Raw genomic sequence first — 27,586 nt, forward strand, 5'->3', positions numbered from 1 at the left:
CTATTTCTCCCACTGCTTACACTGACTGTATGCATTTTTGGCTGCCTTAACATCATAGGGTTCAGAACTATGCTGTGCCTTTAAAAATAATTTACAAAGATCGAACATTCCCATTGTAACAAAAGAAAGAAGAGGCAATAAAGCTAAGCACTGGGTTTTATTTTTCAGTCCCATTTTGCTTGTAACCAAAGTGCCTGTATCTAAGGCTGTTCCAAGGGAGCTTTATTATTCCTAGCACAACTTCAAAACTTTTCGTCTACACGTCCCCCGTTGGCTTGCGGCACCCTCCTGAGCGGACAGCAGTGATCCCCCAGACTCTCGGTGTGCCCACCAAAGGGCCTGGGATGCGTTGGGTGGACAAGGTGGCTGCAGGGATCCCCTGAGCACACACATGGCAGAACCCCGCAGCACACATCCCTCACCCCAGTTACGGCTGATGCTGCCGCCTTGGGATTTCCATGCTCTGCTCCAGCTCTGGAGGTAGGGTTTTACGCACTCTTCTTAAACACCCTAGTGTTTTCAGGAAAATCAACCACACAAAAGCACAGGGGTGGAAAAAGCGTTAGACACCACCCCCAGCAAACATACAGATGCATCTTACACCACATCTGCCTCACCTGCAGTGAAACAGTGACCGACACTGCCTGCTCCTCGCACCTGGGGAGCTGGGCGTCCCCCTGCACATGGCAGAGGGGCAGAGTCTAGTCCGCGACTCGCAGCAGCAGGGACGGCTTCCACCAAAGCTCATTTGCAAGTTACTCAAACATAAGCAAGCAAAGATCCACAGCATGGAGTTGGTTTTAAGGAGAGAAACCAGCAATTTCTGCAGTGGAATGAAAACCTAGCAATGGTGAGCTCCTTATACGCTTATCTCTGCAAAAAATATTCCAGTTCTTTCTGGCAAGTAATGGAGCCATTTAGTATAAGAAAAAAGACTGAGCACACAGACATCTGCCAGCCTGGACTATCTGACATTTTCTGTGACTAACAGAAGCCTTGCATGATGGAGGGGACAAACACCATCAGCAGAGATGCAGTGCAGATCTTGGGACAATGTCCTCCCACGGGACCTGACACACGATGCTGACCTCACTCGGGGCTGGAGAACTGCACCACGAGGACCAGGGTCTGGGGCAGTTGTGCCACCATGCAGGACACGGATGCTGCAGGCTTCCAAAGGAGACAGCATGTCCCTATTTCTTGGAGAGGGTCATTGACTTACTAAAGGGAAAAAAACTGACATTGCAGCATTTCAGGCACAAAAAAAAAAAACAACTAGGATAGCTTAAGCTGGAAAGCTGTTTTCCATAAAACTCCTGCTCAGAAAGCAGCTGAAAAAGTTCCATACTTTAAATGCTTAACTACCTCCAGTGAACGGTGGGAGCACAATGCCTCTCTGTGCAAACACTCGCTTGAAATAACAGACAGTAGGAGGCAAGCGAGATAAAACTGGGAACAGGGTTTGGGCGAGAACTGCCAGGAATGTTTGCATTCCAGCTCCATGGCTAAAACCCAGACCGGTTGAATTAGTTGGCTGCCCAGCACCCCCTGCCCTTGGGGAGGTCTGCACAGTTCCCTTCTCAGTAAGGTTAAACTGATCACTGTGTACCACCTCGTTACCTATTTTTACATTATTGTACACATTGGAGAAAGCTACGGCTATGCGTTGCTGCAATTCAGTATCATTTGCTTTCAGAAAGTAATCACTCGAGTTAATCAAATTGCTCAAAACCATTGATTTAGTACAGTTGTCAGCATTCTGTTAGTGTAAAACTTCCAGCATGGACTTCAAAAATAAAAGCAACCCTCATTTTTAACCATGACCATAGGTTTAGTGTGCCAAAAATTATTTTTGAGATGTGTTATTTCTAAAACATCGCAAGATCTTAGTCATGAGAAGCTTTGAGAGACTTTGTACACCAACACAGGACCCTCCTTTTCAGTCCCCTCCTATAAGGCACACCGGGACCTCCCACCCCACAGGCATACAGCTTTCCTTTGTTTCCTCCCCTGGGAAATCTCCTTCTGAACTGTGTTGGATGCAAGGGGGTACTTAGTTGCAGAGTGAATAGCCAGGCTCTAATTTTTTTGTTTTGTTTTACTGTCCACTTTTCACGTTCTTGTCAAATCACCCCGACTCCGTCTCAGCCTCGAGTGCCTGCCGCAGCCACACCCCGCTCAGAGGCGCTTGCTCCTGCTGCAGGTCGCGCACCGCAGGCTGCCCTTGTCCAGGTTGAAGGCTTTGCCGGTCAGCTGCGTCTCGCACTCCAGGCAGGTGAAGTGCTTCTTGTGCCAGGCCATCCCTTCTGCCTGCTGGTAGTCCTCCGAGAAGATGATCTGCGGGACAAACAGACCGCTGCTCGTTTCTGCAACCCCGGCCCCGTAGTGGCACGAAAAGAGCTGTAGCACGCCAGGAGCGGGGTTGTACACCACTGAGACATGCGTGTGGCCACCACCACCACCCTTCCCACCACGGTTGGCATTGCCTCGGCCCAGCACGCTGTGGTGCCGCCCGATGAGCCCCAAGCAGGCCGTGGCAAGGCCCTGCGTCCCTACCTCGTCACAGCCAGCACAGCGTGGCCGCAGGCTCTCGCAGTAGTGACGCCCGCACCATGCGGCCCCGTTCTTCCAGAAGTAGATGAGGTCGACGAGCGGCTCAGCACACTGGCAGCAGACGAAGCAGGCCGGGTGCCACTGCCGCGTGTAGCCGGCCCGGTCCGCGTACACCACGGGGCAGTCCGCCGGCATCGCCTCCTTGCAGGCCTCGCAGTGCTGCAAGAGAGAGCACGTGTGACGCTCCCACCGCATGGCATGGGGCACAAGGCAACACACGGGGCTTGCTGCCCATGCTGGCTGACTTTTTTTGGGCTCTGATTTATGGCATTTTTTCAATGCATCCTTCTTAATTAGGCAGCTGGTAAGAAGCTCAGCAAGACAGAACAACAGTTGTAATCTCCGAGCGTGTCCTCAATGCTTCCTGCTTCCAAGTGGTCTGAAGGGACCCTCTGTGTTCCTGCTCGGTGTCCCATAGCGCCAAGAAGGACAGGGGAAATAAAGCGTGTAATTCCAGGCCTGCTCGGCTTAGGTTGTTTTTGTTTTAGCTCTTGTTCTGTGGAGATAAATTTAAGAACGGCAAAGCCAAATTTCACAGCTATATCAGCCTGAAGGCACGGCAAGCAGAAAACAGTCTGCAGTGAGGACACAGAAACAGCGCAGCGAGGTGGAAGAGAAGCAAACAGTAAGCTGAAGAGAAAGCCAGGGCTGCAGCTCAAGAGGTGCTGGGAACAAATGTCTTAATCCTGCAGTAGGACTCAGCAAACACTGACAGTACCACAGGGTACTCATGGCCAATATGAGCAACATCTCCAAATCCACTGCCCCACATCCTCTGGAAACATTTGGACCAGTGCTCAGCATGGATGGAGCACCAAATCGTAATTAAAAGTCATTATAACTATGCATCTGGCAGCCCTCGTCTGGAGCAGTGCTCACTCTCTTCCAGCCAGGTCCTCAGGCGGATAAGGCTGGCACTGCCCCCATCAGCTGAATACGTGGCCTTGGGTATTCCCCTAAATAAAAACCAACCTGCACTAAAATCAAAACACTCTCTGAGAAAAAGTTAAGACATCCGACAGCACAGAAAAACGTGGCATGTCAAAGACAGATATTTTGTACAGAGATTAGGAACTTGGGTCTTTTGTCGCTGATTTTTAACACACATGCCTATCTATGACAGATGTCACTCTGCAGATTTCAGCACAGTGCTCTCAATTTACAACAGGCCAAAGAGAATTGGACCTGGCTAATCTGAATGTTAATTAGCCTCTGTGCATATTGTAGATGAGACTGATGGGGCTTACTGTCTGTGCCTGCAGGGTGACCCAGTGGTTAGTTAAAGGGAGCTCTGAAACTCTCCTCTCCCAGCCCAGGGCCAGCCACTGGAGTTCCCATTTAAATCCGAATAATCCAGGTCAGGCCAAGTGACGCTTGGTTGGCCCTCAAGGGGGATGCTCCAGGGCTGCAGCCCCTTCCAGCACAGCCTCGGCTGCCAGGCCAGGCTTCTGCCAGCCACTTGCAGCAGTCTGGCTGAAGCTTTTATACAAACAAGATACAGCAGCGTTAAGCAACTTGCCCTGGGGCTGGAGAAGGTGGGGCTGCTGTGTGGATGCTGCAGCGCGGGCCCAGAGGAGCAACGCCCTGACCACACCACCAGGGCAAGTATTTCCAGCATGCCACACATCTTGCTGTTGCCTTCTCCTCTGTCCAGCCCAGACTTTTGGGAACTGCCGCATGCAGCCTTTGTGGTGCCACCCCAAGGGACACCTCCTGTTTTACCAGCAAGTCTGGTGTTTTGGGGAAGGCTGCGTGAGAGAAGCCACTCAGTGTTTTCTGGCTTGGCTTTCCCGTGAGCCCGGAGGGGGCTATGTCTGCTTACAGCTTCCACCCTGACGGGCTCCGGCAGCATTTCTAAGTGCTCCTAAGAACTACGCAAGTGAAGGGATAAACTTCCAGCGTGCTGCAGAAGCCATGCTATTTCTGTTCTTGTAGGAGACAGAAGAACAAAACAACTCCATGGAGTGGCAGCGCTCAGAGCACTGTGGCCGGCAGAGCGTGACTCGCTGTGCACCACGGCGTGCCGACAAGGGCAGTGTGGTCAGGATGAATTCCGTGCTGACCCCAGGGGACCGCTGTCCCCACATCCCCGACAACTCCCAAGGGCACCAGACTTGAGCAGCAACTCCCTGTCTCAGGGCACCCGGCCCCACAGCTGCCCCTACACTTCCACCCTTCCAGCAGCCTCCACTCACCCTCCCCAGCCCCGCTTATCTTGCAAGATCTAGCAGCAAGAAGAAACATGAGCAGCTTTCCAAGTCAGAGCTCAAATTTCTTGCCAATAAGAACTGTTAGGAAAAAAAAAATAAATAAAATCTTATTTTGCTGTTTCTTTCTGTGGCAAATTTTCACTAGGCTTTTCCTAAGCATCATATAACATATTCTCCTGTCATGTACCACACTAATTAAAACGTGGCTCTTCGAATTTGAGATGGGATTACAGCTTAGCACTCACTTTACATCTCCATCATGTAGAAGATGAGTGAAGACTTTATTAGTGCAGTTACCAGAGGTGCTAGCCAAGAAAGTGTCCCTCTCTGCCCTAAGCTTTCTCAGGCTGCTCTCTCCCCTTGCTGCTGTTTTGCAACTGCAGCTCCCACAGAGGGGGCTCCCTGGATGCCATGAGGCTTCTGCCCAGTACGTGTGAGACTGCTGGCCTCAAACATACTGGGACAATGGCTAACTTTGGTCAACTGCTTAAGGATTTGATTTGATTCCAATACAAGGCTGAAAGATTTTCCAGTTCTGGGAAGGTTAAAGATTTTGTGCTCGGTGGAAAACATTTAGCTATTAGGACAGACATTGCAGTGATGGGGCCCCTCTCTGCAGGTGAGAAGAGTTCAGAAAGCTGTCTGAGCTCAGATGCCTTGCCCGTGGTGATTTACGTTGGCCCGGTGCTTTCCTTTACACACCATTTCAACACAGCTGGCCAGAGCGTGCAACAGGAGGTTTGACTGCCCTCACACAGGGACCACACAAACACGAGGAAATCACTGCTGCCTGTTTCTTGGTGCAGCACTTGATGCCTTCTTGGCTCATTCTCTTCTAAAGCCAGGATATTTTACACCCAGCCTTCGTAAATCTATAGCTCAGGCTGCGCCTTGAACTGAAGGAGGTGAAATCAGGCTGCTGGAGCTGGCTAAAAGGGTTGGTATCAAACAGACCAGAATCCGTGTCCTACTTTTAATGGACTCAATGAAGAATTGTGACAAAGCGCTTCAGAATCAGGATCTGCAAAATGTGCAGCTGAGCACCACACTGCCCCAGGCGCACCCCTGAACCAAAGGCAGTCAGGTCTTCTCAAAAAGCCTGCTTCATCGCTGCAGTCCTGCAGGTCCCTGAGGGTAAGCACAAACACCTCTCAGTCGAGGACACCATGCCCTGAAAGGGCTCCAGGCAGCCTGATGGCACTCGTGGGCGTCACCTCTGGTGTCCTGCAGAGCAACAGTGGAAGGAAGCCTGGGGAAGCTTCCTCAGGAGCCCTGGGGACAGGGTTTGTGTTTAACATCTGGGCTTTGGGAGAGGCATAGAAGGTGGTCACACAAGCTTAGAGGCATCTAAACCTCCACATCTGGAGTGTGCAGATCTGCATTTCAGCTCTGAACACAGACGTGAACACTTCCAGTGCTGTTGCCTTTGGGCACCTCATTTCTCAGTCCCCTTAACATCTATTCTGAATCTTTATAGAGCTCTTTTTTGCTCACATCTTGACTTTCAGCCTCACACATACTGCAAAGTGCTACATAATAGGAGCATTTGCATCTTGTCTCTTCAAGCACTGACAAATCTGTTGTGCAGTCTGCACTAAAGCACGCAGAATCAGGTTGTTAGAGGGGCACAAGAAATGGGAAATCTCAGGAACAGAATGAAGGAAACACGCATGGATATGATAGCAGAGAAGAAAGGGAAATTATGGTATTTTAGCAAGAACTGCAAGGACTCAAAATTATTACCACATAGCTATGAAACAACTGACTTCACATACTGTACAGTATTGCACAATGCAAGTGTGCCCTGCAGAAGCAGGCCTGGAACACACAGAGGAAATGGGAAACATCCCAACACACCGGCTGGGCCAGCCCAGTCCACACCGAGGTGGGCTGCCATCCTTCCTCACTCTGCAGGGCAGGTGCCCCTCTCTTCCTCCTCCTCTTCCAACTTGGTGCTATTTAATGCAGACGTAAGGTACTATGGAAAAGTTTGCTGTCTTATTTTTCTATGGCAGAACTTTCCTCTCCACGCAGTTTTGTGAAAACCAGCAGATCCTCTGGAAGTTCAGCGCATTTCACCTTTTTGGGACGTAGCCCGTCCACTTTAGCTCAGCTGCTCTAACTCCTGCACCGGGGATCACACTAAATGATGGGTGTTTTGGTGGGAAATAGGAGGGTGAAATAGGAGTGGGAAATAGGAGGTCTGTCTTTGGTATGGTGGGAAACCACAGTCCTCTGCTGTCTGCTGGGAGCTGAGCTGCATCACATGCTAGTCAGAGAGCATCTCCTACAACTGATTTTGCAGCAATTCCATTTTCCAGCTTGTGCCTCTAGAAAAATAATGTTTTAAAGTCTAAGAAGAATAACATCACAGTTATGTATTTATTTGGAAGGACAAACTTGTAGTCTAAATAAACCCTCATTGCTAAGATGACTTTTATTAATGAATTTAATGGAAACCTTCCTTTTTTGGCTTCTTTTAGCTTAAAATTCTTTGTCCAAATCAATGTTTTATTATACTGAAAAACTTCTGCTGCATCACTGGACTCTGAAAGTCAGATATGTGTTAATAGAAAAGGACATAGCAGAGGGGAGACATTACCCAATAAGGAATGAAAATGAAAACTGCTCTTAACATGTTACAATCTCAGTTTAGTAGTTGCTAGAAAAATCTTGTCTTAAAAACATTCAGATACCATTTTTTTCAGCTTTAAATCCTCTGCTGCAAGTTACCCTCACAAGGGCCAGTATGAAATATTTTCACTCAACATATGTTATGATAAGCATTTGTTCAGCAGTCACCATGGCCACTCAACTGCACTTGGAGAACATAAATCTAAAAGGGTGCTAGGGAATCTCAATTGCTTCCTTGTGGAAATGTGTTTTTATGTCCAGAGGCATGCGTGCTCTGTTCAAAGTCCTCCAGAGTAATCAGGGCCCCTGCAGTACGATCTCCATGTTCATAGCTCTGCATTAATTAGGCTGAGCCACCACCTACAGTCACTTGTATTCTCTCTATTCGTACTGCTCTGGAGGCTTAGCTGAAAATACTTGAACTTGCAGTTACACACAGTTTCCGATCTTATTTTTACACAATCACCTGGGAACATATCAAGCTCAATCTTTCAGAGCTGCCAAGAATCCAACGTTGAAATCATTGGTTCTTACAGCAAGCAGGAAACAAAAGGCATTTTCATGCCCTAGTGGTTCAACAGGCAGCTGCTGTGGAGGGATGAGGATGGGGAGGAAAGATAACCCTTCCTCGAGGCTCTTGGATGGTACTTGTGCCCGGCTGGGATGGAGGAGCACACGAGGGCCCCACTGGTGCCTCTCCCACCACTGCACTGCAGCACGCCGTGACGCCACCAAGCATCCCGGCACCGCTCGTCCGGTTTGGAAAGGCATTACAGCAGGCTTGGCCGAGCAGGAGCAGTATTGTAAACAAGGAAAGGAAATTCCTGCTGGCACGTTTGTCTACTGCTTTCTTTCAGCTGACACCGTACCTGCCCCCAAAGCACCCCAGACGCAGGGCAATGCTGTCAGCCCATCCCACCTCAGAGCACAGCACTTACATAGAGCTCTGCTGCAGGCGCGCCCTCCAGGGCCCCGTTGGTGGTCTCGGGGGTCTTGCTGGCGGCCGAGCCCATGTCCTGCGCCTTCCCCTCCTCCTTCCTGCTGCCGCCTTGGCCTGGCAGCGCCACCTCCCCGACGCCCAGCGCCTCGGCCTTGTACTTCTTCACGAAGTCTTCCATCAGCTTCACCTCGCCCTCGGCCAGGCCGCGGCACTGGGCCGGGTCGTGGTCGTACACCGGGAGCTGCCTCATCAGCTGCCGCCGGCGTTGGTAGGCCCCGTCCGTGCCCGCCACCGGCTGCATGTCCTTGGGGAGCAGCTCCATGTACTGCATGGCCTGGAGGGGGCGAGAGGCGACAGTCAGCATCACCGACCCCCTGCCCGCCTCCCCCTCTCAACTTCCAACCCGCCATTTAGCAATAAAAGGCCAAATTTACTCGGATGCAGGTAGCAGCCAGGCTATCGCTGATCAGTGACAGTTTTCATCCTCAGAAAACACAGGCAGAAATGGGTTTGTTCTGCTGCACACCTCGCTGTGTTCACCCAAACCAGATCACTGCAGCATCAGACACTGCAGGCTACGCTTGCATGAAGCTCCTCATGTCGTGCACTTCGGGCAGTGCCAAAAGACAACGACCTACTGACAGCTCCCCCAGCTCCTGCTGGGTTTGCTGGTTGGCATCCAGATCCCACCATACCCTCCCTTGCCAGCAGCAGGACAGAAAACAAGGCTGCTGAAAAGACCAGAAACTCATCAAAGTTCATCTGTAAACTGGAGACCAGCCAGCGTCACCCTGCCATAGGGACTGGGAGCCTGAGGAACACGTTCCTTACAGCAAGGAACTGAGAACAGCACCCCACAGCCCCCCACTAAATGCACACAGTGAAAAGTCCCTTTACAATTCATGTAAAATCCTAATAAAAAAAGTAATCAGATGTCTGTTGAGCCTGCACCTCCAAGACCCACACTACTGGACTACAGATTTTGCAGTAAAGGGAAGGTGTTTTGCCACTGATGCCCTGCAAAGTGGGAAGCAGATGCCAAGAAACTGTCTCTGAAGTTTAGTCTCCTACTCAGCTGGCCCGCAGCCACTGCCATAAGAGCAGAGTAAACGGATCCTGGAGAGGTCTGTCCCAGGCTGGATCAACATCTGCAGGAAGGGGGGGCTGCGCAGCTAACTTCTTTCTGGCCTGGTGCTTAAAGGGAAGGGAGTTTCCCACTCAAGACATTTTTCCTATTGTAGTGTGAAGAGGGAACGGGCAGCCAGTTGGCTCGTTGCCACTGAGTTTTAAAGACCAGCATCCAGCTGCATTAGATTTGTTTCTTACTTGGTCAGCATTTGAAAATTGAATTTTAAGGGAATGGAGAAGTGATTAACTATTCACTGTGCATAGTCTAGCTCAATATAGCCTTTTAAATACAGAAACGTGACACTGAACAGCTCATCATGCTTGTGTAAATTTCAAAGGCAGTTTCCACTTCAGCTACTCGCAGCCAAACAGCAATATTCAGGGCAATATTCCCCCCTGAAGGTTTGTGACAGCAAAAAACAAATGATTCAATGGAGTTGGGCCTCCCTCCCCATGTCTTGGAGCATATGCTAATGTTGCTGCACATTGCATTGGACATCAAAATTCAGTCTATTGTGCCTCTGTGCACTGGTAGGATTGGTATCTAGAAGTTTGCAGAGGCACGGTGGTAGCCTCACGGGAGAAGGTGCTGCTTGGGAAAAATGGGCTACAAAGCCAGAGGTTGCAGTAAAAATCATTTGCTACAAAGATGGTTTTTACAGAAGCCAAGAGGCCTAATAGGAAGCAAAAGACAAAAGCAGAACCACAGAAGCAAAAGACAAAAATTTACTTAAAGCTCATCCCAGGCCTCACACAGCGTGCCTCAAAAAATAAAGATACTGCCATCAATACTCGGCAGCTGGAAAGAAAAGCAAACTAGATATCTCGCTGCTGTATGGTGATGAACTTTAAGACAGAGTACACAAAGCAGCCTGCTGGCTTGGTTCAGCTGCAGCAGGAGCACTAGCGGGCAGTAGCTTGGTGTAACCTCAGTGGAAGAAGGAATGCAATACAAATGGGCCAGCACCAACGCACACTTACCAGAGCTACGAGAGCAGCAAAGTGCCAGCACATGCATCTGAAGCATTGTGTTTTTCTCCAGTGCCAGGCTTTGAGCAATGCCTCCAGCCCTTCTTACAAGGACAGCCGTACTGGCCAGTGGCACTTAGCATTTGTGCAGACATTCAGTGTGACTTCACTCCCCGGCTCAAGGGAATGCTTAAGGTTATAACTGCACGTGTCTTAAAATGTGTCCGGAGAATAGACCAGGAAAAATAATTCAGCCTGACAACAAAAACTGAAATAAACGATAATAAAAAGCTGCTTCTATTGCTACTATTATGTATTACTGTTGTCAAATGCTTTATTATGGTGCCTTAGCACAGATCATTTTGAGGAAGACCATTTTAAGTTTTCAGCACTGTTAACTACTTTTTTTTTTTTTTAAAGAGATATTTTAAGACCTGCTCTTTCTACTTTCCCCAAAGACCCTGAATATCTACTTCATAACTTATCCAGACATGGCTTAATGAAAACGTACTCTGAGCTTCCCCTGTTATTGGACCAGCCACTTCAGGACAATGTGGGAAAAAAAAAATCCCCAGCTTCCACTTTGCCTTCAGAAGGAAATCACTGGAGCGAGTCAGTTCTGCACTAAAAGCTTTTTGGCCAAAGTCCGTTTTGAACTAATCAAGAATTGTTGACATCCAATATTCTTCCTGAGTTTGTCAAGTTGATCATTAAGCCAAAATTTATCAAGGTTGTCTTTAAAGTTCCTGAGCACTGTTTACTCAAACTACGATAACTTCCAATCTGTTCAGGCACTACTTCAACTCCGAAAGGCAAGAAGTTCCAAAGCTCCACGAAATGCCTGAGTTTGAGCCTCCCCCCTTGCTGGCTCTGCAGGGACTGAATGCGATGCTCTGGGTCATGGAGCTGGCAAGGACCCGGCCCTGCTGTGCCCTCCTGCTCAGTGCTGCGTGCTGCAATCACAGACGCATGCCTGCAAGAGGCATGTCTGGGCTCAGGGTCACAGAAGGAAGCAGCACGGCAACAGCAGGCTTTGGGCTTCCTTCGCTGTACGGAGCTGACCCTGTCCCGAGGTGCCAGCTGCCAGCAGCACCTCTCTGCAGCCAGCTTTTAGCAGTGAAAATTGAATTTCTGATAAATCCCGGGCTGGGCAGCTGCTTAATAAATCATGCTACGTTGGAGAAGTGCCATCATTGTTCTCCCCATCCCTCAACAAGTTCCCTAATTCCCCCTGGGACCCGTGGAAGGCAAACACTGGTTAAACAAACATTCCTGCTTTGCTAGCTCCTACCAAAAGAAAAAAAAAAAAAGTAAAGGAAAGGAAACTACAAGCAGTAGCACTATGATTAAGCAGCCAGACAGTCAAGTAAGTGGGAGTCTTGGTCCCTTGCTGAAGCCCAGGGGTCTGCTCCCATCAGCACAAGCTGGTTCTAGAGCTGCGTGCCCATCTGCGTTTCCAGTGCGGACCTCGTGGCAGCTCCCGTCCAGCCTTCCCAACAGGGCGAGGACTACTGAGCTTAAGAGTAAAGAACAGGTCTGTCACTCGGGTCTGCAGCTGCAATTTCCACATTTGTTTCCCAATTCGTCTTCTAAAAAAATCTGGTTGCAATTTTAAGCAGCTTTAAACTATTTGTTTAATTTGAAGAGCAAAAGCTGTCCACTAATGACGGTGTGATGTGTAATGTTTTCAGTACCACAGCACAGCTGAAGTGCAGTTAAGTGCTTTCCCTCCAGCAGTCCCCTCCTGGGCAACTGATTTCCACACGCCTGAAACCACTTCCATGCGTTCCCACAGCAGCGTTATTGCTGACCTAGGCAAACCAGGCACAGGAAGCTGGGACGGGGCTGGAGGCTTTCTTTCTTTTCCCCACGGGACAGCCCAGATGGGATCTCTCCTCAGCAGTGTTTCATTGGACGTGAATGCTACCAAAGGAGTGAGCCTTCTTGTAAAACATGCACCAGCTTCTCCTAGAAATGTAAGCGAGCCTATATGAACCCAAAGGCAACCCATCCCTCTCTTCTACCTGCTTTGGTTATTAACATGGCTTTCCAAAATACTAAACGTCATGTTCAGTTTTGCTCTGGGAGGCAAACCACCTGCTTTGCTATTTTTCATGGTAACTTTATTCCAAAGCCGAGCCGTGTTCCCTTACCAGCTTCTGGGTGAGCCCTGGTGGAGCCCACTCATACGTGATGGTGTCGAAGGTGGGGTCCTTCCGCGACACAATGGGGTTGGTGATGATCATGCGGTTCCTTTTGTAAATGCGGACGCCATCCCCTCCTTTCACCCGGGCAGTGAGCGTGGCGTACTTGGAATCCGTCAGCAGGCGGCCAATTTTCCGGTCATCCTCCAAGTCGGAGCTCAGGCTGTGATCCTCCTGGCTGCATTTGCATGACTTGCATATTTTCCTGCGAGCGACAAGCGAGATCGTCCTTTTGATACGACCGTGGTGGCAGGAGGCACGCGCTTTTTCAAAGGCTCTGCCACCGAGATCCAGCCACGCTAAAAGGGTAAATGCAAACTGGGCTGGTGACATAGGCCAGCAGGCTTCCCTGGCACGAGCCGTGGGGCTGGAGCAGAGCTGTCAGCCTTGGCACTGTCCCACGAAGGCACCACCAGACCCCCCCAGCCTCACCAGCCTCCCCTGCTACAAGGCTTTACGCACCTTTAAATAGGTGACCACTGGCAGGGGAACTGACAGCCACACAACCAGCATTTTAAGGTGATGGACTTGGTGATCCTTGGGGATCCCGCTCCCAGCTCAGGGTATTCTAATCACAATGGCTGTAAACCAAAGCTGGCTCTGTAAGACCATTCTCTGCTGGACAACTTTTCCATCGAGTTTTAAAAGGACAGACTAACTCTGATGCAACCTGAAGTATTTCAGCAGGGTCTTGGAACAAGTATGAGTCAAACCATTCTCTAATTGCATCAATTAAAGAAGTAGTCATGAACCAAATTAAAATAAAATAACAGTTTCAGAGAAGGAAGGGGGACGGAGAACAGGGAGCACAAACCTCCTGCACCATCGCAGCAGTGCCCAAGCACTCTGCAGCTTTTCTTTGCCCTCAAAGCCACCAATATAACACCAACAGGACCCGAAAGGACAGCCTCAGAGGTAGGGCCCGTCCCAGCAGAGACATTACCTCCAAGAATGTGGCTCGAAGCCTGTGCACGACCCTCTGCAGCGTAAGCATGGCACACCTCTTCCCGACTGCTGCTGGCCCACCGACATCTGGAAAAGAGCAGAACAGTTGGAAAGGTTCACTTCTCAAAGACCATCCAAGGCTTGAGTGCTAGCCCCACTCTCAGTCCTTCAGATGCTGAATTCTTTGGCCATGCCTTACACGCCGTGATGCCCTAAAGCTCCCAGATGCTGTCTGATCCCTGTGCACGTAGGCTGGCTATGGGATTCCACAGGGATGCCTGGGTTGAAGTTTTTTACCATAAATTGAGAGAAGGCCACATGCCAGAGTCATAACTGGCCTGGGACACTGTGAGGAAGGTGGCTTCGAGCTGGCACATCCAGCACACACATGGTGCTGGGCAGCCCCCCTTGTGGGCTTACTACAATATTATTTGCAGTCAACTCACACAGCACATATGCATCTGTGCAAGCCAGAGAGACTTCACGGCACGCTGTTAAAGCCAGAAGCAGATACCTGGGTGCAAGCTACCAGAGGACGTGATGCCCCAGAATGCCCACCCCATGGCACAGCAGCAGAGCCCCGGCCGAGGAGCACCGCTGTGCAGCAAGGTTGGGGCGACCTGATGCTGCCGCGATCTGATGCTGCCAGCTGCAGCACAGCCTGCACCTCCTCGGTCTGTCCTGCGGGCACTCACATGTATCTGGGGCGTAACACATCCCCTCATCCCGGGTGCTGCGCTTTATGGGTGCTTTCCATGGTGAAGAGGAAATGCAGCAGGGAAGGGCTCCGGGAGGAAAGGCAGCGGGAGGGGAAAACTGCTGTGCTCGCAGCAGTTACATACATGGGTGCTCGCTGCCGCACAGACAGCCCTGACAGCCTCCCAGCAGCAGGCAGGCAAGTGCAAGGAGTCACAGCAGGAGCCAATAACGCCGAGAATAAACTTATTTGAGTGTCTGTGCCGCAGACTTATTGAACATGGCTGTGTGAATGTGAGGAATGCAGGAGGGTACAGTGGGAGCCAAGACGCGAGGGCTGCAGGAAGCATCGGGGAGGGACGCGGCGGGCGCTGGGCTCGTCGGCCTGGCTGTTTTTACAGACTCCTGTCTGAAAGACACCTTTGTTCCCTGTAAAAATGGGCTTAGGGAAAACAATTCCAGCAGCCCCAGAGGGTTACTGTCTGCAAGCAAAGCTGCAGCCAGCTCTCTGCTCTGCCACCCACACCAGCACACCCCGTACTCCCAGTCCTTGGGAGGCATTGTGAAATGCCAGCCTCCTGCAATTTCCTGACCACTTTGAAGCTCATTTTCCTTTGACACTTAATGCGTACAAATCTTGCACTACCCTGCCCATTTTGTTTGCTCCCATGCACGCAGTCCATGTACACTTATTCTTCTAGACGTAGCAGCTCGTTCCAGGCATCGGCCAGGCACTGGTGTGCGCGCATTCGGAGCCCTTCCCAACACAGCGAAGGCTGCAGAGGCTCCCAGTGCTTGAGCAGGGTGGTGCTGCCTGCACAATCTTAATTCAGCCCACGTGTGTTTCCGAGCTGTGCTCATCCCGCCACACGACCTGTGCTCCTCCTGCCCCAGCTCCCCTTTGTTTTTTTTTTTCTCTTCCCATTTCTTTTTCCTTGAGAAACCCAGCCCCATCTGTATAAAACGGTCCCATTCCAGCTCCCTTTGTCCAAGGGACTGCTATCTCAGTTGTGCCTCTGATTTCACCTTCTTTTTCATTTCAGATTTCACCTTCAGTCTTTCCAGGCATTTTGAAGCCATTGAAAGGCCAGACCTCTCATCCTGGGAATTCATAAAAATACATCTCTAAACAGCCTTAACATGCACTTGAGTGCATGCACACACATTCCCCCTGCCTCTCGCATGCAGAAAATAGGATGCTTTTGATTCTTCAGCTCTGACCCAGCTCTCCAGAACAGACACACATTTACATTTCCGACACACAGACCTCTGTAAATCTCAGTTCTGGAACCGTGTGCTACATATCTATCTTTTTTTTTTTTTTTAAATGACTCTAATCTTAATGAACCAGACAGAAGCTGAGTACAGACAAGGGACTGTGATACAGATGAGGGACTATGAATGTTTGTTTATTCAAAATGCAAACATCTGGATTAAATAAACTAATTTGGAAAAGCCTCATTATATAGCCCATGCAGATGGGGAGCAAAGAGAAAAGCACTGTCAGCAGCAAGAGCACATGGAGCCACCCCACAAGACAACCCGAAGCCTTGGCGTCCCAGGTAACAGCGTGGGAGCTCGGCCGTCCAGGGGGTGGCCACCTGCCTGCAGCCTTCACGCTGGTATGCAAACCTGGTATTTTTTTACTGCCTGAGGGTTCATGGGCCCCTGTTACAAAAGCTTTCAGCTCCAAATGCTGCCCAGTGCATCCTGAAGCCTTGTGAACAGCCCAGCTGGGGAGCGAGGTGCCCACGCTGCTGTGTATGGAACCGCCGCCAGCTCGGCCATGGAAGGACGAGTCTGGAGGACCTCATACAAAAAGGGGCTAAAAATTTCTGTTCAGCTATCGGCTTCTTCTGCTGACATGAACACGAGTGAGGGCCTTTGAGATGCCACCCTGTAGCAGATATTGGCTTGGTGAAGCTTACCAGACCGGCTGAAATGCAGGTTGCACCTCCCCACCTGCCACCTTGGCACAGTTCCTCTGCAAACACCACCCTGGGGAAGTGCTTTTGAACCTTCACTACGGTCTCACTGGTTACACATTTACTCAGCTGAAACGCATACAGCAAAATGGATCGGATTTGATACACTTTACTCTCAGCTCTCATCTGGAACTGCCACTGTTTCACCCGCAGAACAAAGCTCTGGGCATTAAGGGGAAATCCCCACCTCTGAGCTAGGTACTGAAGGTTGGGGATCTGTTTCCTTAAGATGGAGCTGAAGTCCCAGCCATTATTTTCCACCACACACAAATTCAGACCTGCAGAGAAGACCCAGCCACCATCCTTCCCATTTGTGCAATTGCTCTCGCCAAGCCCCGATGCCTTCACCATCAGGAGCTTCAGTTCTCTGTGGAAACAGAAGTTTTTGCAGGTGTCCATAGCACGACTCACTGCTCCTCACCACGCATGGCAGCCGCAACTCTAGAGCTATAGGAAATGTATGGAAAAAATATGAAAATCCAGCAGCTCTTCAAAGCAACGTGCAGCTCCTGGGATGGCTCGGGTTCCTCTGCCCTTTGAGGTGCAGGTCTGCAGCTGTAGGGGAAGGGGCTGGGACAGCAGCTCATCCCCACCACTGCCTGCAGGGCAGCGTGAGTGGCCCTGTGAACCTGGGGGACATCCCCATGGCGGGGGCAAATCCTGCCAAATGCTCCTGAGCCCCCTCCACACGGGTCAGGGCACTCAGCCACCACCTCTCACATTTCCTCCTGGAGCTCTGACTTCTCCAGGCAGCCTCTGCCCTCGCGAGGACGTGGAGCACGGCAATGTCTCTGTAGCTGGGGGACAGCTTCTCTCTCCCCCAGCAGCGCAGGGAGCTCTGGGCTCCTTTTTCCCATCGCAGCACAGGGGCCAGCCACAACAGGAGCCGTGCCGGCTGCTCGGGCTGCCTGGTCAGCAGGGCTCCCTGCCCAGATATGGAGCCTCTCCTCGCGGCTCAGCTCTAGCTCCTCAAATATGCATAAAAGGAGATTTCTCATTAAAAAAAAAAAGAAAAGAAAAAGGAAAAAAAAAAAAAGAAAAAAGAGACATAAGATGGCAAAGACCACCAAACCCAGAAAGACTGTGAAACACTGTCCTGGACTCCGCCTATGCCCAAGCCCATCTGGATACAGCAATTTTAAAAGAGATGCGAGAGTTTAAGACGTGAAGAGTGAAGACATTTGTAACGCCTTTACAAAAATGTCTGTGTCAACAAACTGCTTGGAAGAAAAGCAAATTCTGCTCACCATGACTAGATATACAACGCACTTTAAGATTTCTGTTTTGGCTTTTAGTCTGATAGCATTCTTGCTACTAAGAGAGAGAAAGCAAGTCGGGGCAGAGGAAATTCTTAGGCAGTGAAATGATAGGAAACTGAGGCCATTCTACCCACAAAAACATCTCTGAACAATCTCAGGAATATGCCAGCTTCTTGGTCAGTGTAATGCTGTGGTTCGTTACACTGGCCAAAGGCAGGGCCATCCTAGACACTGGTAAGTTTGCTCAGTTTTTTGAAAATAGGGAACCTACAATGCCAAGTGCCTCGGGAAAAACAGAACAAAACAAAACTTCATTCCTGCTTGATTTAGACTTGAGGACAAAGGAGCACTGAGCTCCCAGAGCAGGTCCACCCGGCAGGATGGACCCCTGGCTAGAAGTTAGGAGCCGGTCGAGGTCCAGCCCCACCAGCTTGCTCTGCTCACGGCTCAGCTGCGATTCCAGAAGGTTTGGGTGCATCACCGCCCCCTGACCGGTCCAGCACACCTTGGCCATCAGCCATTTGGTCTGCTGAAGTTAGCTTGACAACAGAGCTTGTTGCAAGGGGACCGTCCCCAATGACACACGGAAAAAACACTGCTTCCACATCCCCTTGACTTGAAAGCCCTTTTAAATAAGCTTCTTTCCACTCTCCTCACAACACTGGCTTTAAGTGCCACAGATTTAGTACATCCAAGAAGAGGAGACTTCAGACTAAGCTTGGGTAAGAGTTTTCCGGCAAATGGTCCTCAAGTAAAAACCCTGCCATGCCTGGGCTATTGCCACAGGGAAACCAGCCAAACTTTGGGACCACAAAGGGGCCGAGCGGACAGAGCAGCTACAGCGAGCATGGTCCCTCAGAAACGAGCCCTCCCTGCTAGCTGCATCCCCGGGAACACAAGTACTTTCCATCCTTAGGCGTAATTGGCTCCATACGGACACGAAGCCCCTTTAGCTGTCACGGGTTTGTGGTCTGCACACATCCAGTCTGACACCATAGTGATAAACAGCTCAGCACCACAAACATCAGCAGTCGGGGTGGCTGCCGAGGTCCTGCGGACAGTGACCAACAGGCTGATACAGGCTGCAGGGCGGAAAAAATGCCTTGGGCTGTACTTAACACCTCCGCTTTGTTTAGCCTCAGAAGCACGGGGCAGCTCTAGCACACTGCTCCCAGGAAACTCATTCCTTGAGAGCCAACTGCTTTATGGACTAATGGGTGGATGAAATTTAATATTAATACAAACTTTAAACAGCGCTCACAAGAAGGGCGGTACGGGAAAGCTAACACCCTGCCATCCTCAGCTAATAGCTGCTTTTGCAGAGGTTGATTTATCTCATGTCACCGCAGGATCAGGAAGCTCCACTTAATGTCTAATACACAGATTAACCAAGCGCCAGGAGAAGCCCACAGCAGTATTTTGCTTTCCTTTAAGGACTGTGAGATTGAGCCACGAGGGAACTGAGCACAGTAAGAGCAGACCGACGTCTAACCCAGCTGAGCAGGTGCAGATTGGGCTGCACTGTCTCTCTTTGGCCATGCACAAGCACAGGGTCAAGACAAATTCGTTTCTCCTCCAGCAGAAGCGTGCTACTGCACGGGGCTGCAGCAGACGGGGACTTGGCTCAGTGACTCCACAAGGAAGGTGGAAACGGGAGGGCAGAGCCAGCTCCAGCTGCAAAGTCAGTCACCACAACAAAAGGACAATTGCTGAAGTGAGGAGATCCTTATCTGCTCAGGGATGCTTAGGTCACGCTCCCCTGGGAGACCTTTAATCATCTTTCCTCCTGTGTACCCACGGGGCCTCGGTCTAACCACAAAGCTGAACTGCAGCAGGTGGGAAACGCCCTGGAAGGAGGAGGCTCCGTGGGGCAGCAGGGCCTCGCTGCGAGTGCCAGCCCCATGCCCCAGACAGCTCCAGCCAAATGGCAAATTTGGCTAATATGGTTATTAATCAAAGGCCCTGAAAGCTTCCAAGAACATATGCCTTCCTGAGCGGGTGTTGCATGCAGCGGTCGGACAGGAGGCAGCTCGCTGAGCTCCACGCCAGCGGAGGACACGGGGACGGGCTGTTGGGTGACACCCATGGCACCGCTCCCTGGCACCCTGACTGCTCCCTGGCACCGTGACAACTCCCTGGCACTGCTGCACAAGCCATCCTGCACCCTCCGGCCTCTGGCAGGGCTTTTGGGGCTGGCTGCGGCAGCTCCAGAAGGGCCTGGCTGAGCGGGGCCCTCCTGCATCTGCAGCGAGCCTTCTGGATCCCGCAAGCACTCGTTACACAACACCTTATTTGGAGGCTAAAAACGGCAATGGAGACACGTAACTACCTCAAGTATGCTTCCTCCTCCTTTTTAGGGAGAGAGGAGGAAAAGCTGGCTTCCAAAAAGTTACTACACGTTGACAACAGCACTGAGAGCCGAGGTCCTGGTTTCACCTCTCCCTGTGGCAGAGCTGAGGACACAAGGCAAGCTTCTGGTGCAGCCTCAAAGACCCTCGCAGCCTTGGCATTGGACACCCTGCCCCCAAAGTCCCAGTCCAGGCACCACATGAACCCCCCGGGTGGGGTTCCTCCAGCTGCAACAAATTTCAGAGATTAACAATTGTAGCTTTGAGAAAGCCCCGAACAAAGAGAAAAGGAAACGGCAGATCGTATTCACATGGGTGGGACTGGTTTGCTCAGTGCAATTGTGGAGTCTCAAGGATACAGATGGGTAGCAATTAATTTGGTGTCATTATTTGACTATAACAGAGCTAAGCTCACATAATGGGAGCTAAGTCAAGCTTCCTCAAAGGAAGTCCAGTAACTGGAGGGTGTAAACATTTACACACAGCAGAAGAGGTGGCTCTATGGCAATGAGGGGAATGCTGCAAGTTCTGCAAAAGTACAACACCCCAAATCAGAGCTACGAGGTCCTGCATGGGCCAGGGGAGGAAAATCAGCCAACAGCAAAATATTACCACGTCCAAGGGGCTGGGTTTTAGCTAAAGGCAAGAACTAAGACTCAGTACATAGAGAAAGCCTCTTCGGTTGCACTTTCCCTCCATCTGCAGGTCCAGCAGGGCAGATTTGCAGCGATTGTTCTATTATTGCTATTATATCCAGGTGTAAGAGGCACCTCACCGTCCCCTCTCCAGCCTCAGCCCCAGCACACATGTAACCGCCTCTCCCGAAAAGAGTGAGCTCCGAATCCTCCTGCTGGGCCGGGCCTGGAGGCTCCAACCTCTGCCAAAGCGGCAGCACCAGGTGGTGGCTAGGAAAAGCTTCTTGGCATGCCCAGGGACGTGCAGTGAGCTGCCCATGGCAGCCCCCCCGAGACCCCAGGCTCCCTGCAAGTACATCCCAGCCACAGCCAGGCACTGCTGCAAACCCACAGCACGCTGGCAGCTGGGATGGAGCCAACAGAGACCAACCCCAGGGCATGCAGAGGGGGAGACTGCCCTAAATCTGAGGCAAAGCAGGACACTGCTGCACTCCCACTGAAACAGCTCCTCTGCTGCTCCCTGCAACTGGTACAGCAGCCAGCACTGCTCCAACGCTGAGCACAGACTTTGCTGCACACTACCAGGAGTCCTCAAGGTATCCCTGCTTCAAACAGCTGTACAGAGTAAAGGTAGCCTGGGTAATAGGCACTCCGAGCCAGCAAGAAACCCACGTCAAATATTCTTACTTCTATTCTCATTTCTTAATTCAAGCTGAAAAGCAGCAGCACTCAGATAAATGAGGTTGTCAGTAACCTGGTCCAATTACCAGGAGAGGTTTTTCCCTTCAGTGGTTCCTACTGCTGGCAAAAGGATCACATTAATCTAACAAATCTGAACTTGTGTGTGCTTGTTTAAATAAGGGCCTTTCAGTTGCATCACTCGATTAGCTTTTGTATACATATATTTAAGTGCAAGGGCAGTTACCACTGCTCAGGGTACTGAGCAGTTTGCCTTTCAACAAAGCAGTACAGCAGGACAGTCCCAAAGGCTGTGAATGCTGCTTAGCAGATAGCTCAAAGTGGAATTTAAATGAATGTCAAAAAAACACTTTTTGGTGTTACCTAAACGATGATCCAGAATTTCAGGTAACCACAGAGGCATTGAAAACTTGGCTTAAAGGCCCCCAAAAGGGAAGGCTGGATACCTCCGGAAGGGGGAAAAAATAACCACAAAACCACAGATATTTTGAAAGTATTTAATTTGCCTCCTAAAATAGTGAGTTAAGATCCTTTCATCATTGTAGGTGAATCCCAATCAGCCCTCCCTTGGGTAGCAGAAGCCCCCTTTCAAAAGCTCGACCTCAAGCATCTTAATTCGTAATTTGGATGGGCAATCCATCTCACTCAGCATTTTCCTAGATAGTTTTCCAGTCTAAACCTTATTAATAAATTCCTTTAGGAAGGGGATCACCTGTTTCTCATTAAGCCTGCCTCTCAAACTGGGGGAAAGTGCCCCAAAAAGACTGCAAGTAGCTCTTGTGGAGTTGTTCTCCAGGAGCCAGCGCTGAGCAGGACCTGCAGGGCACCCAACTGCTCCCTGGTGAGCACAGGCAGAGCCCAGGGAAGCAGAGCAATGCCACTTGGCACAGCAGGCACGAGCATCAGAGCCGAGCAGAAAACACCCAAAGCAGACCTCTGAGCAGCCAGAGCCAGGTAGCAGGGACAGCCTCTGGAATGGGCAGCTCAGGACAAGATTTATTTTTGAAGGGGTTGCTTGACAGTGGCTGCAAATGGAATAAACTTGTGCAAGTGCGAGCAACTGCTCTTCAAAGTACATTCATCAGTTCTGCACATGCTCCTATCTATAATAATTTTGACTTGGAACAGCAAAGGATAGCTTTGATTTGTTTTCTTTTCATAGATGAAAAACATCTATTGTAGCCTTAACTTAAAAGCTATTTGTTTCCCTACCAGATTCTGAGCAGCTATCCAAATTACCAGGCTCACAGAAAAAAAAAAGTGACATTCATGAAGATTGTCTTAAAACCTAATGAGAATTTGAAGTCAGTCAGTGAATGAGTTAGTACTATCTAGAATACTGGAGGCTCTAATTGATATTACACTTTGTGAAGTAAGAAGTTTATTGCCTTTTATTTTAGCAGCATAAAGACCAGGGAAAGGCACTGATATCTGAGGAAACTATTTCAATAGAGCTGCCAGATCTCAACCTACAGGATGACAGAGATAACAGAACCAGAGCCTCTGCAAATATCTTGCTCTTCCAACAGCACATTGTTGGCAGGATTCCTTTCTCCACTAACAATGTGTGAATTAATGATAAGAGAAGGGCAAATTAAAAAAATACGATGAATAGATTTTTCCACAAACAAGACAGTGCTTCAGACACTTGGTCTCAACTATAAGAACAAAACAAGCTGCGAGTAGGTGTATGGAATGGGAAGAACCCACCCAAATTTAATTAAACAGCAGCTGTAATAAGTTCCAAAGTGCTCAGGTAAGTGTCTCATTTTAGCCATCAATTCCCTTCCCACAAGCCAGCTTTGTCCTTCCCACTTCCAGCAGTGGAAACGGTGCGGAGCCATCATCAGGAGCTGCGCTTTCCATCACTGCATTGACATTTTGCATTGCAGGAGCTACTCCCATCAGGTTTTTTGTACAACATCCTTGATTTAGTCCTCCTAAATCCCTTCTCAGCTTGACCATTCATATTTTACAGCTGCTGAGATTGAGACATAAAGCTGAAGGCATGCCCGAAGGAACTGTGGCAGAGCACATGAAGTACAGCAGAACTTCTCCAGGTGTCCAGAGGCAGCAAGGCAAGTCAGAGCTCATCCTGGGGCTGCCCAGAGCCCTGCTGCAGAAGCTGAGGAGCTGTGCCACCTCCCACTGGCAGAGCCTGAGCACCTGGGCACCGTGCTTTTGGGTAGGTTTGCAGTCACACACTCCTGCTAAGAGGACAGTAGATGTTTTCTTTCCAGGTTGTCTTCCAAGAGTGGAAATAGCTTCCCCAAAACCTTTCCCTTTCTTTCAGCCTCATCTTTAAATGAAGCAATAGCTTCAAGCTAGGACAGCTAAATACTGCTTTTCCTGAATGGCTGAAATACACATTTTTTTAATATATATTTAAAAAAAGAAAAGTCTCAGCCTAAACAAACACTCCAGACACTCCCTCCCTGCAGGATGAGAAGGATTTTGTAACTTGTAAATTGTGTTTTATGGGGCTAGGTTTAGTCCTGAGTCCAAGTCCCAAAATAAGCTCTTTAACCCATGTGTGCTTTATGATTTCATATCTATAAATACTTGTTCACAGAGCCAAGCAGGTTTCTGCATTAAGATCAACATCTGTTTCTCCATGACAGCTGCAGCAGCATTTCCTCCCTTTGGCTCCAACACAATGCCGCTGGCAGCTCTGAGCAGGGATTTAGACACAGCAGCACACCACCTTTCAGAGGGTATGCAGGGCAATGGTCATCTCCCCAGGCCGTGTGTAACCTCTTGTACCTACACTGGGGCAAAACACCTCGCCAGGACAAGGCAGCTTTACGGAGAAGGGACCAGCCCTTCACAGGGAAACACTGCACTTCTATTAACAGAGCAGGACTGGGAACTACGGGCACAAGAAGTCTCCAACAGATAAATAACTTTCTATGGTCTAATTGTTAAAAATTATGAGGTCCAACTTCCAACAGCAAGGATGAAGTTGCTTGTACAGTCCCTGACAGTGTTTACACAAGAGAGCACTCACGCATTTAAGTGACTGATGTGATTGCCTCGCATGCATGATCCCTGCAGCTCATGTTTACTATCTTTATTGCTGCACACTCAGATTGCTTCGGAGTGGCTTTGGACAGACTATAGATTTCACAGATGTGTTCTGTGGAAGACTACTTTTAGGCGTAACCTTCACTGTTTGAGAGCTCAGTGTCTAACCACAAAGGCAGCCATCTGCCCAAGCTCTGCAGAGCAGACGTTCTGAAGGGAAAGCACAGTTGTGGACTTAGCCCAAAAATCCTGTCTTCATCCAGGGACGCAGTTTATGAAGAAATGAATGAAAAAGCTGAGGCTCCAATACACTCTAGCTTTTAAATGCCCTACATTTTGGACTTAAGGGGCAAGATCCCAAGCCTTAATAGCATTCCCACACACATCTGCAGATATGTGCGCAGAATATTCAGGTGTTCAGACACGTTGCTGATGGCAAAGAGGTTTTGCCTCTCCCCAGGGTCAGCAACATCCAGACCTCTGCACCTTGCAGGTCTCACCACAGCAACAGCAGCGCTTTCTTCCTGTCCTACCATTTGTCTGCTTTGGATGCTTGCAAAAAATCCACACTGGAGAACTGAAGAAATAAAAAGTTACGGAACCAAAAGTTGTATTAACTGAGTAAACTTTACCTTGGCTTTTAACAGCACTTTTAGCTTAGAGGGTTATTTTCTTCTCCTGAAAAAAGACTGAATTTAGTGAGAACAGTACACAAATCCTGATGCCTTCTGCCTTCGCAGTCCAGTTGAAATAGCTCCAGGAAAGCACAAAATGCCAGCCATCATGCTTTATCTTGGTTTCGAGCTTTAACTCTCCATTTAGAATTTAATCTAAACAACCCATTTGCCAAACAGAATGCCGTCCTGCTCATGCTGTTTTAATTTCCTCAGAAAGAATCCCATAATACGCTAGGCAAGACATCAACAATAATTAAACCCAACAGTGATTGAAAATCAAATTTTCAGGGCCTTGCAGCAAGCCCTAATGAGTTCCAGACTCGCCTTCCCCGACTTGCTCAAACTGGTTGCGCGACGCTGCCAAGCCAAATTAAAGTTTGACAGTATTTCACCCTCTGCCCAGAAAAAGTGCCCTTCTCATGATTCAGGAAATTAAACAGCCGTCTACCGCAAAGACGCCCATTTGTCTTTGGACGTGTATTATCCAGACTGATCCAGGTTCAGTATTTTTCTTGTTCTTGTTATGCCGTTTTGTTTCCCTTTCAAAGGGCAGAATAGCTGGGACTTTTCTTTGTATGCTGTTGTGCCCAGTGCCAGCTGAGGTGAACTGGGACAGCCAGCCTGTCAGAAGAGGTACACAGAGATGGGGTATTCGCCTCCCTCACTCCACGCAGGAGATGTTAAGCTCCACACTGCCTGGTCACGAGTGACCACAAGAAAACACATCCTGCAGGAGCGCACCCTTCCACTGCAGGCACTTTCTGCTGTTCCTTCTACAGATTTAAGTGAAATTGCAGCTAAAGATGTCATCTCTGTGATGGTGGATCTTTACGGTCCCTTACCCTTCCACCAAAGGGAGACAAGCATCAGGTTGCCAGGTTTCTGCACAGAGAAACCTTACAGAGGGTTTTAAGCCCTTTGACCTACCGCTGCACAGCCTCAGGCTCCAGCCCCTTTGGGGATGACAATCAGAAGCTCCTGGGCAATGGGTCCAGTGCAGAGGCAGCTTTACCACAGTGCGGTCTGCCCAGCCCTCCTTGCTGCCCACATCTTACCCTGCTGCTCCCGGGGCATCTCCAGCCCTGCAAGCAAAGCCCTGGCCAAGGCAGGAAGCACCGTGATGCCTGAGGAAAACCAACAGACCACAGCTCCACGAGCAGCAGCACAATCCTCAGCTGCACCTGCCCATGCAAAGGTGTCACTGAACAGCAAACACCTTGGTCATCCCACCTTGCTGCTGAGCACCAACACCACCCAGGGCAACCTGCACCAAGCAGCCAGCTTCTGCAAAACCCAGCAAACAGCTCGAGCAGCAGCACTGCTCAGAGGCACTGGGACCGAGGCTGACCTGTCCCAGGAGGGGTTTCCGAGGCCAGCACTGGCACAAAGCTCAGGAAGCTGCCATCCCTTGGCTGGGGAGGTCCCGCGGTGCCCCTGTGCTGGCACTGCCCCACCACAGCCATCTGGCAGCGGGAGATGAGATTACAACAGAGTGGAAGCCTCGAAGTGCTGACATTAGGCATTTAACTCATCCCCTAACTATGCGGTGACAAAGGTACATCGAGTAAGGCCGTAAGAGCAGCTGCTCCCTGCCGACCCGTTCCACACGTTTTTATTTAGCGATTAAAGCCCCTTCCACTCAGCCCTCACCGTGCCAAGGGAGGGCTTCAGTTATTCTGGTTCGTTTGCTCATCTGTGGCAGAGACCTGGATTTTCCAGGTAAAAGCGAGCCTTTGGCACCCCGACCAAGGGGCACGAGGACTTCCCAGCCCCTACAAAGCCTGGGACGAACCCCCCAGCGCACAAACTCGGCCCGACACGAGCTGGCCCCGACGGCCCCGAGCGGCTTCCCCAAGAGCCGCACCGACGGGGGCTCGGGGCGCAGCGGCAGGAGCGGGGCCGGGACACCCCGGGGGCTCCATCCCGGTGCGGCTCCATCCCCCGCGGGTCACCGCAGCCAGGAGCGGAGCCGGGAGCCCTGCGGAGCCGTCCCGGCCGGCAGCGGCGCTCCCCGGGCACTGCGCGGCTCAGCCGCCCCCAGCCGCAGGGCGCGGAACCGAGCGGCGCCTCCCGGCACGGGCAGCACCGGGGAACCGCGCCCGGCTCCGGGGCGGCACCGGCACCGTCCCGGCGGGGCTGAACCGCAGCATCCCGCCCCGCAGCCCGCACCCCCAGCCGCGCACCGCACCGCACCGCGCACCGTCCCGCTCCGCTCCCCCAGCCGCGCACCGCTGCGCACCGCACGGTCCCGCTCCCCCAGCCGCGTCCCGTCCCGTCCCGTGTCCCGCTCCGCGTCCGCGTCCGCGTCCGCGTCCGCGTCCCCGTCCCGCATCCCCGTCCCGCATCCCCGCCCCGCACCTTGCGCGCTCCGTGCCCGGCTCCGTCCCGCGCAGCGCCCGCTGCCCGCCTGCTGCGCGCCTCCCGCCCGGCGCCTTTCATTGGCGGCCCCCGGCGGCCCCCGGCCAATCGGCCGCCGGAACGAACTTTCCTGGCCAATGGGCGCGCGGCGGGGCTGGGCCGGGCGGGGCGCGCTGGGTGCTGCGCGCACGTGTGCGCCGGAGAGGCGCGCAGGGTGCGGGGCGCAGCGCAACGCTGCTGGGTGCAACCCATCCCCATCCCG

At 50.9% G+C, this 27,586-nt stretch overlaps 1 protein-coding gene and 1 long non-coding RNA gene across 3 annotated transcripts; both read right to left on the reverse strand.

Annotated features, from left to right (window-relative positions):
• Positions 1–138: 138 nt before the first annotated feature.
• LMCD1 (LIM and cysteine rich domains 1) lies at positions 139–27,586 on the reverse strand. Of its 2 annotated transcripts, none has more exons than XM_027467415.3 (6): positions 27,325–27,586; positions 13,642–13,730; positions 12,648–12,903; positions 8,396–8,731; positions 2,557–2,772; positions 139–2,337 (listed from the first exon to the last, which is right to left on the reverse strand). In XM_027467415.3, exons 1-6 carry the CDS (start codon positions 27,580–27,582, stop codon positions 2,179–2,181), a joined length of 1,314 nt encoding a protein of 437 aa, XP_027323216.3. In that variant the 5' UTR covers positions 27,583–27,586; the 3' UTR covers positions 139–2,178. The 2 variants fall into 2 exon arrangements, with proteins under 2 accessions (XP_027323216.3, XP_071900585.1); XM_072044484.1 differs by lacking the exon at positions 27,325–27,586 and adding an exon at positions 27,206–27,312.
• LOC119718295 (uncharacterized) lies at positions 14,942–27,199 on the reverse strand. The gene is made up of 2 exons (XR_011812589.1): positions 24,922–27,199; positions 14,942–23,475 (listed from the first exon to the last, which is right to left on the reverse strand). It is a non-coding gene; the product is annotated as an uncharacterized lncRNA (long non-coding RNA).

This window comes from Anas platyrhynchos, chromosome 13 (genome assembly GCF_047663525.1).
Source record: "Anas platyrhynchos isolate ZD024472 breed Pekin duck chromosome 13, IASCAAS_PekinDuck_T2T, whole genome shotgun sequence".
Lineage (NCBI taxonomy): Eukaryota > Metazoa > Chordata > Aves > Anseriformes > Anatidae > Anas > Anas platyrhynchos.